Source organism: Plectropomus leopardus, chromosome 22 (genome assembly GCF_008729295.1).
Source record: "Plectropomus leopardus isolate mb chromosome 22, YSFRI_Pleo_2.0, whole genome shotgun sequence".
Taxonomy (NCBI): domain Eukaryota; kingdom Metazoa; phylum Chordata; class Actinopteri; order Perciformes; family Serranidae; genus Plectropomus; species Plectropomus leopardus.
In genome coordinates this window covers 3,594,173-3,619,053 of record NC_056484.1, presented here as the reverse complement: position 1 = coordinate 3,619,053, position 24,881 = coordinate 3,594,173, and the positions used below count along the sequence as shown (strand labels likewise).

The following is a 24,881-nucleotide window of genomic DNA, read 5'->3' as shown; positions in this document are numbered from 1 at the left end:
TGTGGTGCTACAGAGAAAATTACATTCCAGATATAATAGAACATGCTTGTTTGGTACAAACCCCAATAAAAATCACATTATCATTTTTATATTTTTTTGTGAAAATAAAATAATAAAATTACCATTTGCACTACAATGGCGACTTGTATTGCAATGGCAATATCTGTCAAAATAATAGCAATACAGCCAAAATTGCAAAATATCAAATATTTAATATTAGATGTATTTTTTTGTTTTTTCTTTTTTTTTCAATTTTTTCTAAAATAGATGGTGATTCATTTTCTCTTAATCTGCTTATTGATTAACTGACTAACTGTTGCAGCTCTCTACATTTGAATGATTGAAGTTTATTTTGTAGGATTCTTGTGAGTAAGATGCTTCTTTACTGTGCAGTATTTGGCTTTCATTGAATCCCAATTTGCTTCACAAATGAAACATTAGCTTGCAGACTAGTCTGGGTCCCAGGCTACAAAATGTCTATGGAGCAGCAAATATTTTTTTTTATTTTGCAAATATATTGAATTGAAGCAACGTTATGCAACTTTAGGTTGATTGTTGAGCCTCATTCTCAAGTCGTCAAAACAACCAGGAAATGAGACCCAACAGTCAACTAAAAGCTGCATTATGTTGCTTAAATTGTGAATGCACATAATTATCTTGACATAACCAGTGTTCGGATTTGCAGCCTTACTTCAGGGACTTAGCAAACAAAAAAAAATTTGAGCTCAGTCGAGCTCTGACAACCCTGTAAAAATTGAATCATGTGAAGATTATGAATTTAACCTTTAGAGTCACATGTGGGATAGTTGTATTGTAGCTATGTTAAAAAAAATGCTGGCATAATTAACTAAGTGTGCGGGTGCCGTTTAAGAGGATTGTTTTTGCCTTTCTGTGCCAAATGCACCTGCATATATTAGAATGTGCTTACTCTAAATTGCAGTACTGCTGTTTTTAGATGCATGTATAAACAAGGTCACCGTGCTTAAACTTAATCACCAGAATAAATGTAGGGACTCAGCATTCTGCAAACCACGGAAATGCTACTTTTGCATGTTATTATGTAGCAGATATTTAGAACTTCATGTTTCAACAATGCTGTGGTTTACACATGGTTAGGCACAAAAACCATTTGGTTATGGTAAGAAAAAGATCATGTTTTGGCTTAAAACATCCTGTTTGGGAGCACCATCCCTCTGGAAAAGTAGTGATGTTTCTGTAAAAAACAACCACTTTTATGAGCCACTTCATGCCTAAAAAACTGCTGGTAAAACAGCGACAGGTAACAACAGAGCACCCATGTTTGGTGCCAAAAAACTGCTGGGAGCACGGCAATGACTTGCTAAATTACCTTTTTGAATTCTTTAAAAAGTATTTATTTATTTCTGTTGGTCTCTTACAGGGATCAACATCTTTGCAGCTTATTTATTCACATCACAATTACTTTACACATGTTGATATGTATAAAACATCTTAAAGTAATGTATTTGTGGTTTGCAGAAATGCACAATGCCAGCATTTTCTCTGGCGACCGGGCTGCTGAAATCACAAGGTTATACAGTCAGTAGGGAGGATGTGAGATGTGGCATCATCACGAGTGTGAGGTGTCTGGAAGCAAACGCAGTTCAAGGCTGCTCATGCATCAAGAACAAAGTGACGAGGAAACAGCCAGAAGCTGCTTGTGGGTGAAAGCAGCCTGCTGATGAAACTGACGGTAAACGAAGACTGGCAAGAAAATAATTTTTACTCTACAGGACAGGCCACAAACTGTGTGAAAATAATGAGTGTCGGCATGAATTCACGGTAGTGTGTAAAATCAATAACCCCTGAAATGCAGGTTGTATGAGCCCAAAGAGATCCAAAGATTTTAGAAACAGCAATGTCAGCAATCCACAATCTCGCCATTTTTTAAAAAAGTTTAGTTGTATTTTTCTTATTTTATTTAATAAGTTTCTGGTTCATTAATGTTTTCTCTACATTATATCTCATCTTGAAGGTCTAAGTAAGTTTTTTAAGCTGTCTTCGTGCTGCAAGGAGTAAAGTTTAGTTGGAAAAACTGAATTATTGGGCAGTGTGCTGAGCCTCAAGCATTCTGAATACCGACAGATATACTGTAGCACCCAGTGATAAATGTTGGTATCCAAATTGTTGCTTAGATTCTCGGCATTGTTTACCTATTTTTGAGATGAGATGAGACTCATTCATATACAAATTAATATACAAAAGATGAGAGAAAAAAAAAAAATTTTAGAGCCAAGATTAATATAAAAATAAGAGAAAAATCTTTTAGAAAGAAACGTGTATCACACTTCACAGCCTTATTTTCATTTTTTATTTTCAGAGTAGAGAGACACAGTTTTTTGCTGTTAATTACAAATGTTATATTTATGCGATTGAAACTATTTTAAACCAGCATTACACCAACACCCCTCATTTTGCTGTTGTTTTTTTCTTTTTTAAGCTGAAATATATATTTAGAAAAGTACATAGAGTAATGTAATGCTAAAAAAAAAAAGCCATAATAAAACTATAAACATTCAGGGACGTATGAATGGATGATTTTTAAACTGGGGTCCTTTCACCTTTGACCACCAGACCTCGTCTCAGACCATCTGTTTCATTCCCAGAATGCTTTACTGTGCACATCTACTGTAATAAAACAGCATCAGGGTTTGTGAAATAGTGACCGTGTGATTAACTTCGACAGTGCTGCATCTGTCTGCTGCAGAGCCTCATTTCAACTCCAGTCAGCTTAAATTTACCGCCAGAGTCCTATAATAACCGCCAACCTTTTTTCAGTCCCAGCATGCCCATTCAGACGCCCCATTGATTTAGTTCCCCTGCGAGGCCGGGACAAAAGGTACGGCTGGAAAGCAGGGAACCTTAGCCCTCCCTGAAGAAATGCTATTATAATGGCTGAAAAGAGCCTGAGGAGGAGGAGGAGGAGGAGGAGGCAAGCTTCCTCTGTTCATTTGTTTGAAAGAGAGAGAGTTGCTTTTAAGGTAGAGATAGTAAAAAGAGGAGAGGGAGTGGAAAAGTGAATTAAAGGAGCTCACTGGAGCCGGTCACTCTAAATACTTAACCTGGTTATAACAAAAGTGCTTTAATTCACTAAATGGCCATTAAGTCTATCATTAAACTGAGAGTTACACCCATGGATGTATAAAGAGAACTGGATACAGAATGAACGTGGCGTCAGCCGCGTTCATTCCTGGGAAAGTTGCTCAGTGGCGCTCAGATTAGCATCAGTGGGCCCACAGAGCAAGCGCACTAGAGAGCAGCAAGGGCTGGACCTGAATATTCGGCTTTTTGAATATTTGTTAATTGGGTAGATACCTGGTTTTCAATTTAGGGATTCTGATTTGTTTTTAGTTTTTTGCAGACGATCAATGGTTTTTGAGGAAAAAAAAGAATCAAATCTTGCTCTGCTTCTGTTTCACAGGACTTCCTCAGCTTATTATGAGTACTTTGTACCTTTGTAGTAATTCCTCTATTATAATGAAATGGTCACAGTCTGTAGGCGGGTTTCCATTATAGATTTGCACGAACTAAAGTGATATTTTTCAAAATGTCGATATAACACAATTACGAGATGACTACGTGTCTGTTGAGTGATGTTGTGCGACTTCTCCTGTGGCGATAACATTTGAGGCGATGGATGTTTAAAACACTAGCAGGTTTATTTCTATTGCAGACACCACACTAGCCGTCTTTATTTCTAACCAAAGGCAGTGTGTTATGCGAGTGAAAATAGAAAGGCAAACCTCTCATATATGGGAGCAGCCACATATGAGGGATTTCTGGGAGTTGATTGTCAGTTTCACAGAGAAATTGTAGATTCAAATCTTCGGATGATCCGCTCAACTTTTGAAGAGTTATGTGATGCAATAACAGCTCTTGTAGCTCCTGTTGCATCATGCCTGAGGGAGCCAGTTTCTACCGACAAGCACATTTAGCATCTTGTGACATATAAAAGCCAAAAAAGTCTTTCCATTGTAGTTTTGCAAAATATGCCTTTTTCTAAATGCTTGAAATACCACCAAAAGTTTTTTTTCGAAATTGACGAAAATGCATGTGTTTTGGAGGTACTGAGCAAACGACTGGGTAAATGAGACTTTGATTATAATACAAGAGCTGCATGAGAGTTTGTAAACTGATGTTCTGATGTAGTTTTGCTGTTGTAAAACACTTTTTACTTCACTTCATCAAGAATGTTTGCCCAATTTGGATTCTTCATTCACCGGAGGCATGTCATACAAAATGGTCATGTGGGGGTGAAACAGCCTAATCCTCTAACATAGTTAGTGATGGAATTATAATTAGTTGGTGCAGCTTAGTCCTCATTTCATACAGGCTTGGTATCATGGCTGACCCTGCCGCTGGAGTGTGTCACACTGAGTCCTCTCGGCTGATGACTTCTGCCTGGTGATATATGTGGATGCTCGGGCTGATTAGTCACTGTCCCCATTACGAAGCGGAGCAACAGCGTCAGCAGTCCCCCTCTACCCTCTCTGTTTGTTTGTGTGCAAGTAAGGATCATTACTCGTCCACTACTGAGCCTAATGGGGCTTATCGGCATCAATAGCACAAGGTGAAAAGAACATCTATGTAGTTGAAACTAACCTTGCTCACAAATCCGTCATTTTTGGCAGGGAGAGATTCAGAGTGATTACGTAATTTTCGGCGAGACACAGCTCTGTGTGAGTGAAGCAACCTGCAGTGTCATAAAGGTACAGGCAATAAGTGAGAGAAAGGAAGGGAAGATTGAAGGAGAGATAAAAGCCACGGGGGGAGGCAAGGAGACACATCATGAAAGGAAATGTAATTGCTGGCACTAAAGCATTGACATAATAAAAAAGTGAGCAGGAGTTTGAGAGCTTTAATAAAAAGGGAGAGTTATTTGAGGACAGGTTTCACACAAGGATGAAGTGCGATGAAAGAAGTGGTGTTTTTCTTGGACGGCGTTATGTAATCCAAAAACACGCCATAACCTTATTGCTCCTATCACTAAACCTGGATAAGTTTTGGAGAGATAAATATACCATAAACGTTTTTAAAAAGTAATGGAATTTTGTTTCACAAACTTGTATAGTAACACAAGATGTGTTCAAGAACAATAATTTTTGTTTTCACAGTTTTTTGCTGTGATAAATTGTGCCATTTTGAGGGATTTTGAGAGAAAACATGTTTGGAAGGCATGTGTTTAGAAATTTCTTTTTTAAAAATGAAGGAGTACCAAAAAGAAAGAAATCTGACCAAATTTTAAAGAAAAAAAGCAAAAAAAAAAGGAACTACAAACAAAATTTAAAGTAAAAAAAAGTCAATTTCTTTAATTGCAGAATACGTTAAAAGAAAAAAAAATCCACCAACAAGATTTTTTTTTTTTGCCAAAACCTTTAAAAGGTTTTTAAAAAATCATTTTATAAGAAATGAAGAAGAAGATGAGGAAAAAAACTTTTAAGAAAAAAAGCTTTATTTTTTTTTTTTAATAAAAATCGGTAAATATGAAATACGGCCATTTAAAGTTGTATGCTCCTCGCCTAAAGCCAAAATAAAAAACAAAAGTCATTGGCCAGTGCTTAATAAAATATTTGACATGCCTCCCCCTTTTTGCACTGCCTTATATAATATATATTTATTAAGGCTGTTATATAGCAATGAAAATGAACAGCTAAGAAGTATTGATGGTCGTTTGTTTACCTCAACTATGGAAATGTATTGGTAAAACATTTGTATGAATGATGAATTACTGAGCCCAAACAATGTGTGTTTGTGTGTGTGTGTGTGTGTGTGTGTGGCGCTGTGGGATGACAGATGAGTTTAACCAACTGATGCACACAGTGGTGGGTCGCAGCTTTTTTGCCTCATTTGGATACAGACATATTCCCCACTGACAAAAGCAGAATTATAAACACATTAGAGCGTCTCTGCGACAGTGATATCAGACAGACATTAGATGAAATATCCAAGATCTTAATGTAATTCTCTCCTCATTTCCTGCGGCGCTCCGAAGGTTATATGTTATCATTTACTTGCCGTACACATACAGTGCTTGTCATTATAATGGATAAAAATGAATGCAGGATTAATTAAACATGGCCTCCTCCAGGTGTAATCTCATCTCCATAACATCACTTGATCTGACAGTCTGTATTACATCCATAAGACCCGAGTGTCAGTCTCCAACTGTCTGTGCAGCAGTGATATCTTATGAACAAAAGAAATGAGGAAGCAAAGAGACATATCTTTTCACAGAGACGTCTGAACACAGTCTGCTCTGTAGAGTTTCCCTTCCTGTCTGACTCAGAGACACTGAGCAATAACCGGCTCGGACGAGGACCGCTGTTTGTCAATTAGCTTTCAGTTTCTTGTCTCACTCTTGCTTTCCATCTGCCGGTTTAGTTTCTCACACATATTAGATGAAGTAGGTTTGCTGTCTCTGTGGGAACTGATATTAGCATTGACGTCAATATTACTGCCATTTATCATCCATGTGTGCAAATTAGGTGGACAAAATATGAACAATATCAACACAATGCAGTCCAAAGTAACAACAAAACAAGTATAGCTTTAAACTGTAGCATAGAACTGAGCAACACACACAACTAAAATAGAAGTCTGAACAAAAAGTCCACGTCTTAAGTAACCCAAGGTTATTGCGTTGCATTGTATTTCATCATACAGATGTTTCTTTTTTATTGCAGCTGCAGTGAAGTAAGGTATACTAGTAATGAAGTAATGACATTAGTTTTGTCACATGGTTTTAAAGACGCACCCTTTTCTGTTTGTAAGAAAAATAAACTGTAAACGCAAGATTGTCAGTATTTCACCTTAAATCAGTTATTAATATTTTTTAGCTCTGTTTTGTTCTCCACACTGTGGCTCTTAAGCTGCTGACTGCTCCACTTTGTTTACCAGATACTCACTCAGTGTGTTTACATGGTGTTCGGAAAAGTCGAATTATTGTGTTAGTCCAATTAAACCTGGATTTTAAAAATACATGTAAACATGTTAGTCCGACTGAAACCGTACCAATTTGAATTTCTCAAAGTCAGACTAACATGTGGATGATGTAATTGGAAGTCGATATCCTACATCATCGTGCTGCAAAATGAGTCAGGCGTTTAAAAAAACTGTAAACACTGAGGAGGGACTTGAGTTTTTAATTTTGGTGTACGTGAGGGACATACAACATGAAAAGCTAGTATTTTATATTTATTTTAAATAAAAAAGCAACACCCTAGTCACCCATATTTGAATATTTGCTTCTCTTTACCTTCCCCAAAAGCTGTTGGAGGCAGCGACAGAGCAAAATTTTGCTGTTTGATGGAGTGAAATTATTGTTTTTCTCAATGTAGTCTGGCATTTTTGATATAACGGCTTCAAATCCCTGTCAGTAAGGGCTTTCCAAGCAAGGTAAAGTGGTGAAAATATTCAACATATGGAATATACTTAAACTAATATTGTTATTTTAGGTTGCTTAAAACTAACCAATGGAGGCAGCGTTTGCTCTGCGCTGTTTTATTAAATGTTCGTGATGCAGTGGTTTTCTGCGCTGAAGTTACTGTTAATAAACAGTTATGATTGTGATTCAGTCTGTATCATAGACTGTATCAATAATAAAGGTTTTTTTGCAACTGGAAAAAAACAGCTGGAAGAGAGCATATCACCACCTTCTGTGGTGAAGTCTGACATACTCAATAAATTGATCCTCCCCTGATGTTTGTAAGGACAATCGTTCAGTTAAATGGCCTAATCAAGCTATAACAGTAACTTGACTAAACTGTGCATGTAAACGCATTGAGAGACTACATTTACATGCACAGCATATTCTAGTTTTTGCCCTTATTCTGAAAAAAGATAATATTTTTAGTAAGCTGTTTATATGACAAAATAAAATAAACATTCCCCTAATGTTCTTGATTATGCAGCTGTGCACACTCTGATTAACATGCCGTAACGTGTCATTTATCACTTCAGAGACTGTAAAGTGGAACAGCTGGAGCTGCTCTTGCCATTTTGTTTGTAATGCATCATGACAGAATTTTTTCGAAGTGTTCCCCTGATGGCAGACTTGTTCTGCTTTGCAAACACAGCCTCTGTCTGTCATTCCTTCAGCCACCTTTTGAAAAGGTCAGCATGGCAATATTTTCTCATATGAGTGAAAAAAGTAACGCCTGCACACTTAACTCTATGCAGCACAGATTTGTTGAAAATGTTTTGGTCATATTTGGATCTTTGTCTGCTCAAAATGTCTGACAAGATGAAACTACACCTATGCTGAGACACGCAGGCAGCACCACAGAGGAAGAGAGACTCTGCAGTAAAAAAGCTCTGAGAAAACATTATCTTCTCTCTTCTGCTTAGAGGTGATGAATTTACAGCTCACAGCAACTTAGTACAATACTGTCCTCGACTTTTGTTTTATATCTAGTACCTTCTTATCTTGTTAGCTAGTTTGCTATATTATGCATCTTTCCCACTAAAATTAGTGTGTGCAAAACGATGGGTTAAACAGAAGACTGGATTCCCACTGCCTCTGTGTGTGCGCGTGTTTGTGTGGCTGTTTTGTTGGTGTGTCTGTGCGATGCCATGGACAGGCAGGAGAACAGGGGAACAGTAGACAGCAGAGGTAGGAACAGAGGTCTGTGGATGCTTTTAAGTGGTTAATTCTCTTTGTATATCTCACACTTATTCAGTCTCTCTTTCAAAATTGGTGCAGACTAACTAAATTTTTGAGCGCTGCTTAGGTGGAGATGGAAAGTAATTAGTGCCAGAGCGTCATTGCATCTCTTGCATCTGAAATTACTGCGTTCACCTGGGTGTTGTGTTCCCATCGATGCCAGTCAGAGCCGGAGGCGATAAAAACTCATGTCTACTGCAGAGTCATTTGACTCGTGTGTGAATGTTGATGGTACGCATTCCCATTGTATTAAAAAGACAGATGTTAGTGGGTGATAGTGGATTTTTTGTGCAGTGGGAATCAGGCTTTACATGAAGCTGCTGTAAGAAGACGGAATTGTTGAATATTGAACAGCCATACCTGATTTGGCTGAAATAATTATGAGTCAGGTGTAGCCCTTTTGGTAATAATAGAGGAAAACTAGTGTGCATGTAAACATAGTCACTGTCTCTTTGTTGTTTTGTGCTGGGCAGGCAGAGCACAGTTGGTTTATTGGAGCTTTTTCACTGAAAACAGCTTCCTGCTGCTGCAGCTGCTGAAAAGAAGACTGGTGAGAAAAGCTAGAATGAATCAAGACAGTGAAGTAGCGGACCAAAAAACAAAAACAACGAGGAGCCCCAACTGAATTATCTGATCCCCCATATACATTCCAGCTCTGACCCCTGAACCCAAACATTCCAGAATCCCTACAGAATAACCTGATGCTCCTCAAACATTCCGGAACTCCCAACAGAACGTTCCGGAACTCCCGACAGAACGTTCCAGTTTCCCTCCTGAATATTCCCAGTTCCCACGGGAACGTTCCAATCCACTCACCTAAACATTCTAGAATCCCTCCTATGATGTTCCAAACTCCCTCAAACATCCCACAGAACGTCCTGATCCCATCCTCTCCCAAACGATCCGGAGCCCCACCTAAAAGCTCCCGACCAGTATCAGTTTTCTGGAAATCTCTGGTGTTACGGAGGTCAGACTGATGTCACAGCTGAGATGGAGACAGGAAGCGCTGCAGGAAGTCTGTAAAGAACACAAATGTTGCTGGTGGGAAAAGGGAACAATACTATCTTGTGATTAACGGAGTGAATCTTATATATACACGCAAATGTTTCCGACACACATGGATGCTACATCATCTCCTAATGTTGAGTTATATGCAGCGTCTCTCCTTCTGTCAGATAATTGGAATTTGAACTCTGTTGCACTTAATAAAAGTCAAATGTGATGACATTTAGATGAAGCGTCCCAACGGCATTCATGCCAGAGAGTGTGTATGTGTGCATGTGCTTCGATTTTCTTGGAATGAATCAAAGCCAGCAGAGAGAGTAGTCTTAAAATGCTCTTTTGTTGCTGTTTTAACCCTTTTCTTGTGCTGCTTTCAAACACCCTTCCCACGTATTTTAACCTTTGAAAGCTGAGCAAAAAAGTTCTGTTCTCTTCAAAAAAGATGAGAAAAGTCAATGAGCAAATTACAAGACACTGGGAAAAGGTGACAAGAAAACAACCTGAAATTAATGTTTAATTCTTTTCAAAAACATGGGAAAAGGCAATGAGCAAATTGCAGGACATTGGTAAAAGGTGATAAAAAAAATAACCTTAATAATAATTAATGTAGCCCCCCAAAAGGGCTAATGTCCAGAAACTATGTTAATAAATAGCAGAATTATACATTGTATAAAAAATATGTTAAAGAGTATTTTTATTTAATTTTATTTTATTTTGTTTTTAGCATTTTTTCAGGTCATTCCCTTTATTGTTGCTGAATTTTTATTTAGTGTTTTTAATTTTAAAAAAAAACAACAAAACAGAGCATTCCCTGACATATGACCTCTTAAAAATAAATTTACATATTTAAATTAATGAATAAATACACAAATAAAATTAATGAATGAAAAAATGAATTAATATTAAAAAAATAAACAAACAAAAGACAAAAATGAAAAGCAAACTCCATACTTAAGTATATAGTTCAATAAGTTAAATAAATATAAAACTGTTTTTTGTTTTTTACTTTACTTTTTTTGTGTGAATTTTCAGGTAATTTTCTTGTAACTTTTTACTAATTTGTTGCAAATTCTTTGGTCATTTTTGTGAAATTGCTCATTGGCTTTCCTTCCCTCATGTTTCTGAAAGAAATCAAACTGATTTGCTCAGTTTTCAAAGGGTTAAAGCTTTACAAGTGCTGTGCAGTGCTGCAGAACCCATTAGAGATCTGCTCTTAATGGCATTTACATAAGGCTAAAGCTGTTTTCTGTCAGCTCGCTGTGAATGTGAATCAAATCAATGCTAACGTACAAGGAGAGCACCTGATTAAATGTCACATTTAACTCCTTGTCCTCTACCTCCTGTTCACACGCATAAGCATGGATATAATTAATCAGTCCTCAGGTGAAATGGACTGGAAGTGTGTTAGGTTTAGGTTAGGATTGATCCGAGCCGAAAGATTTGTCGTGGCTCAATCCCAGAGCGATGCAATGATCTTTGTAAATAAGCACATGCAGAAATGAGAGGATTGAATCAGCCTGGATCACATTCAGCTTTCAATATCAGAGCTCCTGCCCTGCAGACAGCCTCGGTGCCAGGTGCTGTTCTCAGGCTGAATCACCCGGCCGCAGTGTCCAACCTGTCAGCGTGCACACTTGTCACAAATGATTAAAAGATGGCTGACTCATTCGCCGTTGTCGTAAAGCGGGCTGCAGGTCGATGTGAGCACGAGAGGGAAGAAAGTGATAAAGAATGACAGGAGGGCAAGACAGGGATAAAACACCTGTCAGTGTGTGGGCATTTTCGGAGATGGCAGGTGCAGAGTATATTGTGATGTGAGTGCGGACAGTAAACTATCAGGAGGCCTATATCACATGACCGGGTCACTAACCGTACTAATTGGTTTCTTTATCAGCGGAGCCGGAGTAGAGCTGCGGTGCCTTTAAATCATTCATGACTCATTCCCCAGACTATTGTCAGGGTAATTCGTCTATCCTTTCACTTGAGAAATGGCCAGTGTCGTGTTTATCTGTTTTTAATTCTACGTAACAAATTACATTTGAAGTGCCTGAATTTTTCCTTTTTTATCCATTTTATTCTGCTATTTCACTACATTTTAAAAGACGAGAAATTTTTTTTTTTTTTATTCTTTTTACATTTATTTGACAATTAGTTATATAGTAACTATATAGACGGATTCAAAGGGACACCATGCCAAAGCAGGATTTATTCTTAACATCAATGTGGGCTCTGCGTAGATGTGTAGCATATTTTGCAGCCTATACCATAGCCTGACGTGCACCCAAAATATGTTACAGCAATGCAGAGCTCCTGTTCATTTCTGTAAACTGAAAACCATCCCTCAGTGGAAACAACACTTTTATTTCACAGATATGAAACAATAAATTGACAATAAAGCCCCCACACCAGTGATTGCTCGCCCCATATGCCCCCCCAAACATTGTCTAATTCAAAATAAAAATAGAGTGATTCACACTGGGAGTAATTTCTGCAATTAAAGTATACATAAGGTGCCAGAGAGCATAAAACAGCATCAAAATAAAGCATGTTTATTTAAAAGAGTGCCATCAGAGGATCCCTTGCACCCCTCGACAGAGGTCCTAGCTAAACCCCTAATGTCCTAAAATCCTTGAAATGTCCTAAAGTCAAGGCGTCTTCTGGCTCACCTGTTAGAGTATGCGTCCCATACGCTGAGGCCTTTGCAGCAGCCAGGGTTCAGTTACAGCCCGTGGCCCTTTGCTGCGTGTCAAACCTCCTCTCTCTCCCACATTTCCTGTCATTCCCCAGCTGTCCTATCAATGAAGGGAAAATACCCCAGAAATAATCTTTTGAAAAAAAAAAATGTTTTAAAAGAAAAGTCCCAGAAATGTCCTAAAAGCATGCAAATGCCCTTAAATCCTAGAAAAATCCCCAAATTTTGGAAATGTTATATATATATATGTATATATATATATATATATTATATATATATATATATATATATATTTATGTATGTATAATTTTTTAAATTATTTTATTGTTACCATTTTCTTGAGGATTTTTTCCTGTTACTTTTTCAACATTTATTTATATATTTATTCATTCATTCATCATTCATATCCCTCTTTCATTTGTTCATTCAGTCATTTGCAGGGGGACTAATAGATTTTATCAAAAAATAGGGAAAATGTCCAAAAGAAATATATTCATAATTCTTATATATCTAAAATTATGCTACAAAAAACACATCTGTATTTTATTTTATTTTTTAGCACTTTTATTTATTTATTTATTTATTTATTAGTTTTACTTATTTATTTATGACTTATTTTTAGGTAATTTTTCTTGTAACGTTTTACTAATTTCTTGCTATTTTTTTGTTGGTCATTACTCACTGACTTTATCTTTGGAAGAAATCAAGCCAATTTGCACTGGTTTCAAAGAGTTAAAGCACATTTTTACTCAAAATACTTACGTACTTTTATTTATAAATGAGTAGTTGTATAATCACACTTCTCACACCACTGAGGGTTTATTTCAATGTATACTTGTACTTCCATAGTAGAAAAACTTGGTATATATTTGTATATATAACAAGTTTAGTTTGGAGCTCTGTGTTCTCTGGTTATGAATTAATTCATGTGGGTGTATTTGATATCCCCCGCAGCCCCTCCCTGTGTGTAAAGCGGTGGGCGGGGTTTAGTCACACATTGTGCTTCCCTGGCTCTCTGGGTTCAGAGGGATTACCGCGGCGGGCTGGCTGAGGGGCGAGTCGCACCGTGGCCGCCGTCGGTCGGTTTTTCCAGCAGCTGTGGCAGCGTGCGGGAGCCGCGATGGCATGTGTTGCACCGACGGCGTTAACGGACAACGGTCAACTTTACACCTGAGGAAGACAAAACCGGAGATCCAGTCTGAGTCCCGAGATTATGTCCGGAGCTTGTCGTGCTGCTGTGGAGAAAAGTTTACCAGGAGTCGGCATACAGTCACACCAGCGGCGGTAATATGGTAAATACACGTTTACTACTATCACCACACGGCTAACGTTTGCTATATTAGCTCGACCAGAAATTTAGTTTGTGTTAAAAACAAACGACTTCTCCATACATTACCTTGTTTCATTTCTAGCCACGACGTTAAAAAGGTAAATCTGGTGTAAATGAGGTGGAAAATGCCCAGTTTAACAAACACACAAAGAGTAAACAAGTTATTAAAATGCAAGTACGTCTTTAAAATAGCTAACCGTCGAGTTTTTGTCGTTAGAAGAGTCGGAAATCCTATTTTTTACCAACATTTTTGCCTCCTTTAACCGCAGACACGCCGCTTTGTGCTGCAAGTCCCAACATGTTAAGCAGAACAACATGTCATTTAAAAAATCTTAAAGTCTTCTTTTCAAGTCAAAGAAATTGCACATCTGTTTCTGCGCAACCAGTTTACAGATTCCTCGTAAATATTTCGGAGCATTTCTGCATTTCGGCACACACCCGACACTCCATTCACCGCAGTTTCACTTGCATTTTCCATAAGTTATATCGGTTTATAACCATATTATTTCCATAATCATGTGCTGTCAAATGCGCTGCAGTAAGGGACTGTTCCTTATTTATCAGAGGAGGCGGGGCTGCTGGGGTATGACTTTGATTTTTCCTTTTTGTGTCTTTTTTTAACCCTTCCACAAGCAAGTACTTCATCTTAAGCCTCCCCAAGTGCCTCAGGGAAAAATGCATGAGCCTCCCTCCACCATAAATTAGATTTGTTTACTTTAAACAAACCTGCAGTCAGTTTGCAAGAAGAAGAAATCATGGAGTTTATCGAAGCCTTGGTTTTCTGCTCTTGTTGCGCATGCTGGTTAGTTGGTGGGAGCTGTTTATCTTTGTCTAAATTTTATTTGAGACGTATAATAATGTGATTTTGATGAAATACCACAGTTTTAAAGTCAGATTTAGTTATGTTTTTTATTTTGACAAAGAGATTTGTGGCACATAATGTGTCCAAGGATTGCTGGAAAGGTGAAATTTCAAAGAAAATTTATGTATTTAGAGTTTCTGGCTATGAGAAATGGTATAATATTGACGAACTATTAATTTATTTTTAAAAGCAAGCATACAAACCATAGCATTTGTAACATCACGACTGGTCCATTAAGGCAAAAAAGGGAGGCAGTGCACGTCAGTAAAAAATATTTAAAACCTGCATGTTTTCTGTGGTAAAACAAAAACAAAATACAGCCATTTAAAGTTTTATTCCCCTCCACTTAACCAAAATAAAAACACAAGTCTTTCCCCAGCGCTTAAAAATTATTTAACATGCTTCCCCGTTTTTACACCCCTCCCACCTCATAAATAACAAACAGTCCCTAAGTGGTATGAAGTGAGTCAGCCCATTCTGTAAGCTCTCATATCATATTATACTGCTGTATGTTTGTATCTGTAATCACATATGAGGCAGCGTTAAATTGACAGATTTTATAATGGAGTTTGGTACCGATGATCTGAGCGTGTTACATCAAATGCTGACCAGACAGTGAACTTGTCACAATGTTTTTGACCCACTAACTTACTATCTTTTTACGTCGATAATCATGTGCTATCAAAATGCACTGTGGCAAGCAGTATGAAGTGTTTCAGCGCGTTATGTAAGCTCTCATGTCATGTTATACTACTGTATGTTTGCATGTGTACTCACTTGTGAGGCAGTGTTAAATTGACAGATTTTATTATGGAGTTTGGTGTACATAATCCAAGTGTCGTACAGATAGTCTGCCGACCAGACAGTGATTGTGTCATAATGTATTTGGCACTTGTAAGGTGACTATTATGATTTCAACTTTTTTTTATTATTATCCAGACATCACGCAGTGTGTTTGCAAAGTAGGCACCTGCAGGCTAATCCAAGTGGTAGAGCAGGTTTAGCCAGTCTGTCTGTGACTTTTTGATTTCAGGTGAAGTTTAAAATATTTTCTCTGTTATTAAGTCCAATTACATGTCGCTGATATGGAAATAAAGAGACGTTAGGGGAGGTTTCTGTTTACCGAAGGTGTGCTCAAGTTTCTGTTGTACCACCGAGCTCCGTGTTTAAAGGAAAATACAGTATGTTCCTGTTATGTGTTGCATGTGAGCCATACATGCTATTTTGGCAAGCTTGGGTCACTGCTGTAAGTTATTCCCTCCCAAAAGGTTGAATTACATGACGTATTATGACAGAAATCCAGATCTTTTTTCCACTCTTCTGTGACCCAGTTGCAGGGGGCTCACATGTACTGAAGAGATCTGCTTCTTTTTGTAGCCAGTTACAGAACATACTCTTAGGCTGGTGGTTATGTGACAGCTTTCAAAAGAGGTCTAAATGAAGATGAGGTGCATTTGCTTTGTGTGTTGCCGTGCAATTTATAAGTCTCAAAGATCGCATAAAATTGCTCTAAAAATCGCCATTTTAGTCTTCAGATTGACTTAAATTGAATATAATTGTTAGAGGAGCCACTCAGATTGCCACAGCCTTCAGAGAGATGGGATTTTCTGCCAGCTGACTCCCACATTCAGTCAACCATGTCTCTGTGGTGCACAGTCCTGCTGTCTGTGAGGCATCGGTACACAGAGGTACACAAGATAACACATGGAGGCATTTTTCAGCACATGATACCTTTACGAGCTGTTCAGGGACTGGAGGCAGATCATCCCGTCCTCACTTGTTAACCTTTATTTGACAACACTCGGGGGATACTTAGGAAAGTGTCGACTGAGCATCTTTGCAGCGACCGGGGAGCTGCCCAGTGCAAACATAGTTTACTGCTGAGCAGCTATGTCGGTGCAGGATGAAGAGTCTTGCCCAAGGGCACCTGAGTCGTAGCTGTTGTGGAAGGATATAGCATTAGTCATTTTCCTAAAGCACATTTTTCCAGACAGTAAGTCTTGTGTCTGTGAGGGAGGAGGAGGGAGGAGGAGGGAGGAGAGAGAGAAAGATTTGTTGACGGAAGTTGGCACCCACTGTCACACCTCCCTCATTCATCTAACTGGTGGACTTGCATTATATTCTGGCGACCAGTAGGCGGATTTTCATTACATATTTGCGCAAAACTAAAGCGATATTTCTGAAATGTTGATAAAACACAATAGGAGGTTTGACTGCATTTCCACTGAGTGTCGTTATGTGACTTTTCTCGTGATGTTCTCCTCTCGTGATAACATTTCAAGAAGCACCACGCTGGCCGTCATTATTTCCAGTCGAAGGCGACTGAGGCGTGTTATGTGAGTGATAATGTAAAAGACAAGCCCCTTATTCTCCCACGTATGAGGGATTTCTGGGAGGTTATAGTCCACTGTTCACAGAGGAATTGTGGATTCAAAACTTTTGCACGATCAGTTCAACTTTTGAAGAATTATGTAATGCAATAACACCTCTTGGAGGTAGCAATTTGATGACTTCTTTGCATTACAGTGGCACTATTGTCAGGGCTGAGGATGGAGACGAGGATAGAGACACTAAGCTCTGACTTGGACTATTGCATGCAATGTTTTTTGGAGGCCTAAGAATTAATAACTTACTTGGAACTCTGCTTTGTCATGTGGGCTGACATTAACCAGTGAAGGATGCAAATCTTCTCAATGTCGGCCACAAACTTGGGCACTTAAAAGGGCCCTAACTCTACCATCGGGCAGCCTACAGTTAATCTGGTAGATAAATCAGAATTTTAACTTTTAGGTGAGCAATGAATACCATTAACGCCACCTCACACCTGCGCCCCAGTGTTGGCAGGTGGGAGCGGGCATTTTCATCACAAAGTCGGGCTCAGTGGTTGATGAATGGACGATGGCATGGTTTATTAGCCCAATCCTACTGGTCAGTAGTCTTTCCATAATCTTGCTGATCAACAAACAAACAAGCAGAACCAAAAACATAATGTCGATTTAGGAGGTAATACTAAATAACTACTACTTACAGTATAAAAAAGCCATACTAATAAGAAGAGAAACAATTAAACAATATCAAAACCAATCACAGTTGCAGAAAACGAGACTTTTGAAAGTGTATTGAACTCAGCTGGTGTATTATTTGTATTCTTATCACTGAAAAAGTGAGTCATTAATGCATCTGATACCACCGTGAATACTTTATTAACACCGAAGGGCTGACGAATCAGAGTGTATTCAGGCCTGCGTTGTTTACTCCGGTTGAATTGTTCATTTTCCTCCTTGGTACAATTCAGTGAGTGAACAGACTTTAAAGAACCTAATTAAACAGAAAACATTAATGCTGCAAACAACCCACAATGCAACACACTTTTTAGGAGCTAGTACTCTTGTGTTTTAAAAGAAGGAAAATCCCTGAATATGCGCCCACTTTTCAAGCATCATTTCCATAATTTTCTATTACAGAGAATGATGAGAAGGCAAAGGTTAATGTTAAACCTTAATTTTCCCTTTACAAGACCTTTTGTTGTGGTTAAAGGCCTTGATATTATACAGCAGGCAGAAAAAGTGTTGTGTCTTAACCTTGTCTCTGTCCCATCATACATAATGCAGACTATACTGTAATGCTTGGCATTTCCTCGGCATCTCTTCACTTCAGTGAGTTGAGGTCTGCTGAAAGTCTACGTGTGTGTGTGTGTGTGTTTGTGTATGTGTGTGTCAACTGTTAAACAGATCCAGGAGATCTGCAGAGCTCACCTCTTCTGTGATGACAGCAGAATCCAACTGATGGTGCAGACATTGATTTGTTTCTGCAGGTAGAGAGAGTGGACTTGATTTGTTAAAATGTCAATACGGACTGTGCTTAAAGGTCTCGTGTGTGTTTACATAAGCCTAAACAGTGTGTGTGGGTGTGGTGTTGTATAATTAATGCTTCAAGTAGCCTTTGCCCTCCCTATCATTACATCACTTTTAGAGAGAGAGGTTTCGTCCTCTGCAGGCTGGACTTTTGCGTGCATGTGTTTTTGATTTAAAGGAAGGACGGTGGAGGGGGGGGTGTTTCCTTCTCTGACAGTATTCCCTCTGGCCTACAGCATGTTTTTCTAAGATTATTGTTGTCCTTTTTTTAGATTTTTGTCAATAAGAGGAGGTGTTTTTGCCTGAGGTCCAATTCCACTTTCTTGGCGAAGAGTTAGAGGGTATTTATTTGCAATCAGTCAAGTCAAGCTTGTTTTGGCTGAGAAATGCACCATGAAAAGACTTCTGTAAGGCGTCCAGAGGAGGCGGTCCTCACCAGGGCTCAGTGCTAGATCAATACACACCTGGAAAAAGCAAATAATCTGACTGTGCATGATCTATTTTCCTACTTTATTCACTTTAGGATGATCTGCTACATAATCCTCTTTTTTAACACAATACTCTACTTTCAGGTATAGTTATGTCTTGAAGTTATTCTCTCCAGTACAGTTATTTTTTTCTGAATTCAGTAACTATAACTGTCATGTCAATGTACGGCTGCAGTTAATGATTATATCTGATTATGATAATTGATCTATCAAATCCTTAATCGTTTGCCTATAAAATGTCAGAAAACTGTAAAACAGTTTCCATCAAAGGTCCTTTAGTTCAGGTTGACATCTTCAAAAGTCTTTTGAGACACAGAAAAGCGGGATATACCAAGCGTATAATTGGCCTTTTTGCTTGGCAAATTTAGAAAAAATAATTTTCTTGAAAAATTTGTTAAATAAAACTAACTGCTCGCAGCTCTCAGAAAATTCAGTCACTTATCTATAAAAAAAGCCAAATACTCCTGTTTTTTTATCTTGTCTCTGTTTCATATAATTTAAACTTAGGATGGACATTTTAACCAACAAAATAAAACTCATCCAAACTGTCTTGGTTACTCTTTTTAGTAATGTAGCTGCTAAGTCCACTGTCCCAATATTCTCAAGCTCCGGTTTGGTCTAAATAAATCCTTAATTCACCAAGTTACATGTAAAAAAACATAGAAATTGTGATTGTCTATTTTCTTTTTAGTGTTTTCAGCAGTTATTTTAAAATTAGTTGGAAAAATAACAGACACATGATTCACTTGTGAAAACAACAGTTGGTTGCAGCTCCAGAACTGCTGGCTGACACAACAAACACAAAACAAAGGAAGGAACAGGCTCCGCTCGTCGCCTTTATATTTAGTCTCTTGAAATCCTCCAGGGTGCCACCAGCCAGGAGCAGAAGTCCGTTGAATTCGCATATTAGTCGAGCACTCACAAAATGTTTTCGTACATTTTTCTCTTGATTAAATCATTGGCACTCGCTGAGGCCTGAGGTGTCTCTGCGTGTGTGCTTGTGATTTAATAAAAAGAAAAAGTAAGAAGAACATTTGTGGTCACCTAATATGTGAACAGAGCAGTTTTTCTTCTTCCTTTTTGTGGATTTTATCCCTCAGCGGCTGTGACCGGTCTCTGCCCTCGGGGTTAACAGCACTTCTCTGTAGAAATGATGAATGGCTGCACACTGACTTCAAACTATTTTTTTTTTTTTCCTGTTGAAAATTTGACCGGGAAAAAAATGTGTACATAAATATGTAGTTTGGCATAGAGTTTATTGATTGCCAGAACATTACTTTGATTATTGATGAAGCAACATTACAAAACATTTCAGCTTGTAGTTCTTGTGAGAATTAGCTGCTTTTTTTATATCTTAAGTGATTGTGAACTGAGTATTTTGGTTTTTTTTGATTGTTTGTTGGATGGAACAAGCATTTTAGGATCCAGAAAGTTAGGATAAGCATTTTCTACACCATTTTAAACATCATATTACACCACATAAAAAATTAAATAAATATCCTGTAGACGGACAGATGAAAAACAGTATATATAACACGTTCTCAGCTCTGGGTGTTAGTGGTTCTTGCCCTGAACAGCACAGCATTTAATTATACTCAGCAGGTCAGAGCTTGTTTTTTTGCTGTTTTTCTGCAGGACACAAAACTAGTTTGTGCAGTGTGTCTAGTTTTATGGGCAGTAAATACACACACACACACACACACACACACACACACACACACACACACACATACGCAGTCCCTCATCAGCACCACAAATCACAGTGATGAGCTAAGCCGTGGCCTTTGTTTGCCCATTGAGAGGGAACCAAATGGGAGGAGTGAATGTTACTGAATGGGGAAGCTGACTGATGGTCCTCGCCTTCGACTCGCTTCATTGGTTTATTACGGCGAGGTGAGAGCCCGGCTCTGCTCAATGGCGTCCGTTGTCAGGGCAACCGGTGGAATCTGTGCTGTATCCCGGAGCAAATGATGCTTAAAACTTCTTAAAATGAGGGAAGTGAGAGTGAGAGGAGGCCGGAGTACAGTGTGTGAAATGTAAATGATTGAGACGTTTCACATGTAGGTACGCAGGTTTATCTCTTTCTCTCTGTGCTTTTGGATTAAGGGATTGAGTGGGCTAAGCTGACAGTGAATCGACACACACCAGCAGTGATGCCGGGTGTGTGAGTAACACCGTGTGGATTAAGCAACACACAAATACTCTGCCCATCAAAGAGATCCTGTGTTGGAGTGACACACACGCTCGCACACAGCTGTTTTTCCCCCTAGTCATATATAACACTGATTCACTGCCAATTATTACACGCTGCGAGCAGATGTATTAAGCTAGCTGTGTAAATATGGTACAACCCCACTAGCATTTTATTTTGAAGCTGCTGAAACTCAACACAGCAGCTTCTGCATAATCATTGCAACCTGCTGTCATCAGAAATACGAAAAAGGCAGATGCAGGGACACATGCATTAATGACTTCACACATTCATATGGGAGTATGTGGCTCAGCAGCTCGTGTGCAACATTTGGTTAGCCTTTAGCACACTGGTGTTATACTAGTGGTTTATCAGTTAGACACTTCTCCTGTTTGATAAATCATTGAGCAATTTATGAAGCCAGAAAGCCAAATATCAGCCAAATCCAGTTTATAAACTTTCAAATATGCTGTATTTTATCATCCTTTTTTAAAATATTAGACTGTTGGTCAGACTAAACAACCAATTTAAAGACATCACATTGTGCTCTGAAATAATTGTAATAGGCAGTCTTTTTTCTTGTGTTTTACACAGTTTTCTGTCATTTTATATTTGATAAAAAAATGTTAAAATAGTTTGTTCCGAGCCCAGTAATACACACAAAATCACAGTCGAAATCAGGGCTGCTTTTTGGTTTAATAAATTAATGGATTAATTATCCCATCTTAAAAATAGCAGAAAAGAGCGAGAAATGTCCATCACATAGTACATTTACATGATGTTAGGAAGTCAAATGTTCAATTCACCGCCATAGAAGATGAAGAAAAGCAACGATGTTGTACATTTGACTGGCAGGTTATTGGAAATATTTGTTATATTAGGTTAAAAAATGGCCTAAATTACTTATTTTAAATGATCAAAATAGTTGCAGATTAATATTCTGCCAATTAATAATGTAAATGTGTCAGCTCACATGTAAATAATGTCTGTGTCATAAACAAATAATACAAAGTTGTTGTCCCACATACACACCTACACACCTGCCAGTTATGTAATCCACAGAGTGTTTGCATGTATTTGCGTGTTCACATACAGGGTCACTCAGACTGCGTGGACGCATTTCAAAGTTACTATCACGAGAGCTCTGGCTTGTACTCTCGCCAACATTTCAGTGTACTTGGCTCGAGTAAGTACGTAAGTGTGTCAGTGTGTGTGTGCATATGTGTGTGTGTGTGTTATAAGTGCAGGGCAGTGCTGTGTTATGAATCAGGAGTCTAAAAATGGAGCGTTTCTCTAAAGAGGTGTTGAATGTAGCTGAACTCTTTCCTCTGTTACATTTGGTACCTAAATACGGAGTGAAAGAGTGTGTGTTTCTGCATGAGCGTCTTATAGCACACACTCTACATTTAAAGAGATGCTCTCTTTGCTTTTCAGCATTAGATACACAGTGCCACTGCATTTAAGTGCCACGTTGAGGTTAGATGATTGAGCTTTTGATGGTTATATACTTCTGCATATTTCCTTCAACTTGGAATAGGAGAATAGAATAACTTCTAGTCGATAAAGTCCTAATACATTTTAATGTAACTGAATCAGATGCACAAAGTGTTTAGTGACTTTAGTCACCTTTTCCGGTTTCGCCCGCCCCATGTAAGGGCTTGAACTGGTTTGACTTTTTGCAGACGGGTATTTGTCATAGCGTCATGTTGTGACAAATTAGTAATAAGCAAAATGACAATGTGGTTAACAGAAGAACATGTTTGTTTCAATGGTGCCACAAGTGTCTGACAGGCTATGAGCAATTTATTGCAGAGCCGAGGCTGGCGAGATGAAGGAGATAAAGGTGGGAGGAGCAGAGCGGTGCATGTTGTGTTTGTTGACTAAAAAGTTAATGTGGTTTTTTATGTGGCGAGACAAGACATGGTCGAGTTTGTTTGTCAAGTCTGCATCAATATGACATTTTGGATTTGAAGCAGATGAAAGAGGTGAGCTGAACAGTGTAACCAGTGGACTGGAGTCGCTACGTAACACATAATGGCTTGTTTTATTTCTGTCACCTGCTTTGAAAGCGCTGCAGTGGATGAGGAATGGCTGATTCATGAAGGTGAAATGAGGAGTTATCTCTGTGAAACTTTGTGGTTTGACTGCAGTAACTTAAATAAGGTGGCAGCTTGCTGGAAGGAGATCACCAGGCAGCTGAAAGTTTGTGAGAATATTAACACTTGCTGTTGGCTATCTTGTAAGTTATCCTCAATAAATATGACAATATGCAAAAGCACAAATGAACAGCACGTACTCCCCTGGCGGGTTTTGGATTTGTGCAAAGCTATATTTTTTAAATTTCTATGAAACACATTTGCGAGATGACTGTTTCCACTGACTGATGCTGTGCGACTTTAGTTGCAGCCACCGCACTAGCCGTCATCATTTCCAGTCCAAGGCTACGTAGGCGTGTTATGGAGAGAAAATGGAAAGGTGAGCAAATTATACGTGGGAGTGTCCACATAAGAGCGATTTCTGGGAGCTGATAGTCCACGATTTCACAGAGGAATTGTGGATTCAAACTTACGGATGATCTGCTCAACTTTTGCAGAGTTACATGATGCAATAACAGCTCTTGTAGCTCCTGCTGCATCATGAGGGAGCCAGTTCCTACAGACAAGCACACAGCCATCGCATCATGTGACCTACAAAAACCAGAAAGAAAAAGTGTTTCCATCGCAGTTTTGCAATATATGGGTTTTTCAAACCCTGAAATACCTCCTCATGTGAGTGTAACTTTTTTGTTTTGTTTTGTTTTTTGCATTAAATGGGAGTTTTTTTTAAATTAACATGTTTCCATTAGGCATATTTTATATTTGTTATTTTAGTTTGCACAATTTGAGGGCAGAAAAGAGCAGAATTGTTTGTTGACCTCAGTTTTTTAAAAAGTTAAGAGAGTAAAGTACCAGAAAAAGGTATTGCTGGGTACCAGTACCGAACTGGAGCTACCGGTCAAATGTGAACCGTACTTGACCTCATATAAGCTGCTCGTGTTTGTATGAGGTCAGTATGTTGTGCTGTTAGATGCTGGAGGTTTGCTGTTGATTAATATTTCTGGATAATCCCACGCGGTACGGGTCATAACATTATTCATTTGACCATATGGTCAGTGGCTGGAAAAACTAGGCTGCTTTTGTGATTTAAAAAATGTCCCTTTAAAGGCCACAGTATAAACTCTTGACCTTAACTTGTTTGAATACTTTAAAACTCTAATCCGATTCTGCCGCCGGTCCACCTGTGGAGTTCAAACACTGACCTCGACCCTCTTTCTCTCTCCTCTCTCCTGTCGCTCTGTGTCTCCATCACTTCCTCGTCCACGCCCTTTTAAACCTCTCACTGTTTTTCCTCAAATTCACAACCTCACACATCTGCGTCCTCCCTCCATCGCTTTCTTTCCTTCCTCACCGAGAATTTAGAATGAGAGCAAGGGCTGCTGGGTAATCTTTGCTCTGGAAAGCATCAGATTAAAATCTCAGATTACAAGAGGGAGAGGAGCGAGAAGAGGAGGGATTACAACTTTTTTTTTTTTGCATGTGGGTGTGTAAAGCAGGTCATACACAAACATACACGTGGTTCAGCTTGTCAGGAGATGTTCTCCCCTCCTTTAGCGTGTGCAGCTACGTGCTGTGCTCAGTTTTAACGCTTCACGGATGTGTGTCGTTTCCGTTTGTTTGTTATCAAGTCATTAGCAGATGCTGAGCTCCATAGATAGTAAATGGATTGGCAACAGTTCATTGATT

General features: G+C 38.6%; 1 protein-coding gene across 2 annotated transcripts in view; it reads left to right on the top strand.

Moving 5' to 3' along the window:
- The window catches only part of tmcc3 (transmembrane and coiled-coil domain family 3), a 52,062-nt gene that overhangs the window by 7,100 nt on the left and 20,081 nt on the right, over positions 1–24,881 (top strand). Inside the window, exon 1 of one of the 2 annotated variants that reach the window (XM_042511572.1) lies at positions 13,421–13,666. The exons of the other annotated variant lie outside the window; for it this stretch is intronic. Within the exon in view, the coding sequence (XP_042367506.1) occupies positions 13,664–13,666 (3 nt within the window). The 5' untranslated portion in view covers positions 13,421–13,663. Of the gene's footprint in view, positions 1–13,420; positions 13,667–24,881 lie in introns of those variants that run through there. 2 annotated transcript variants of the gene reach the window in all.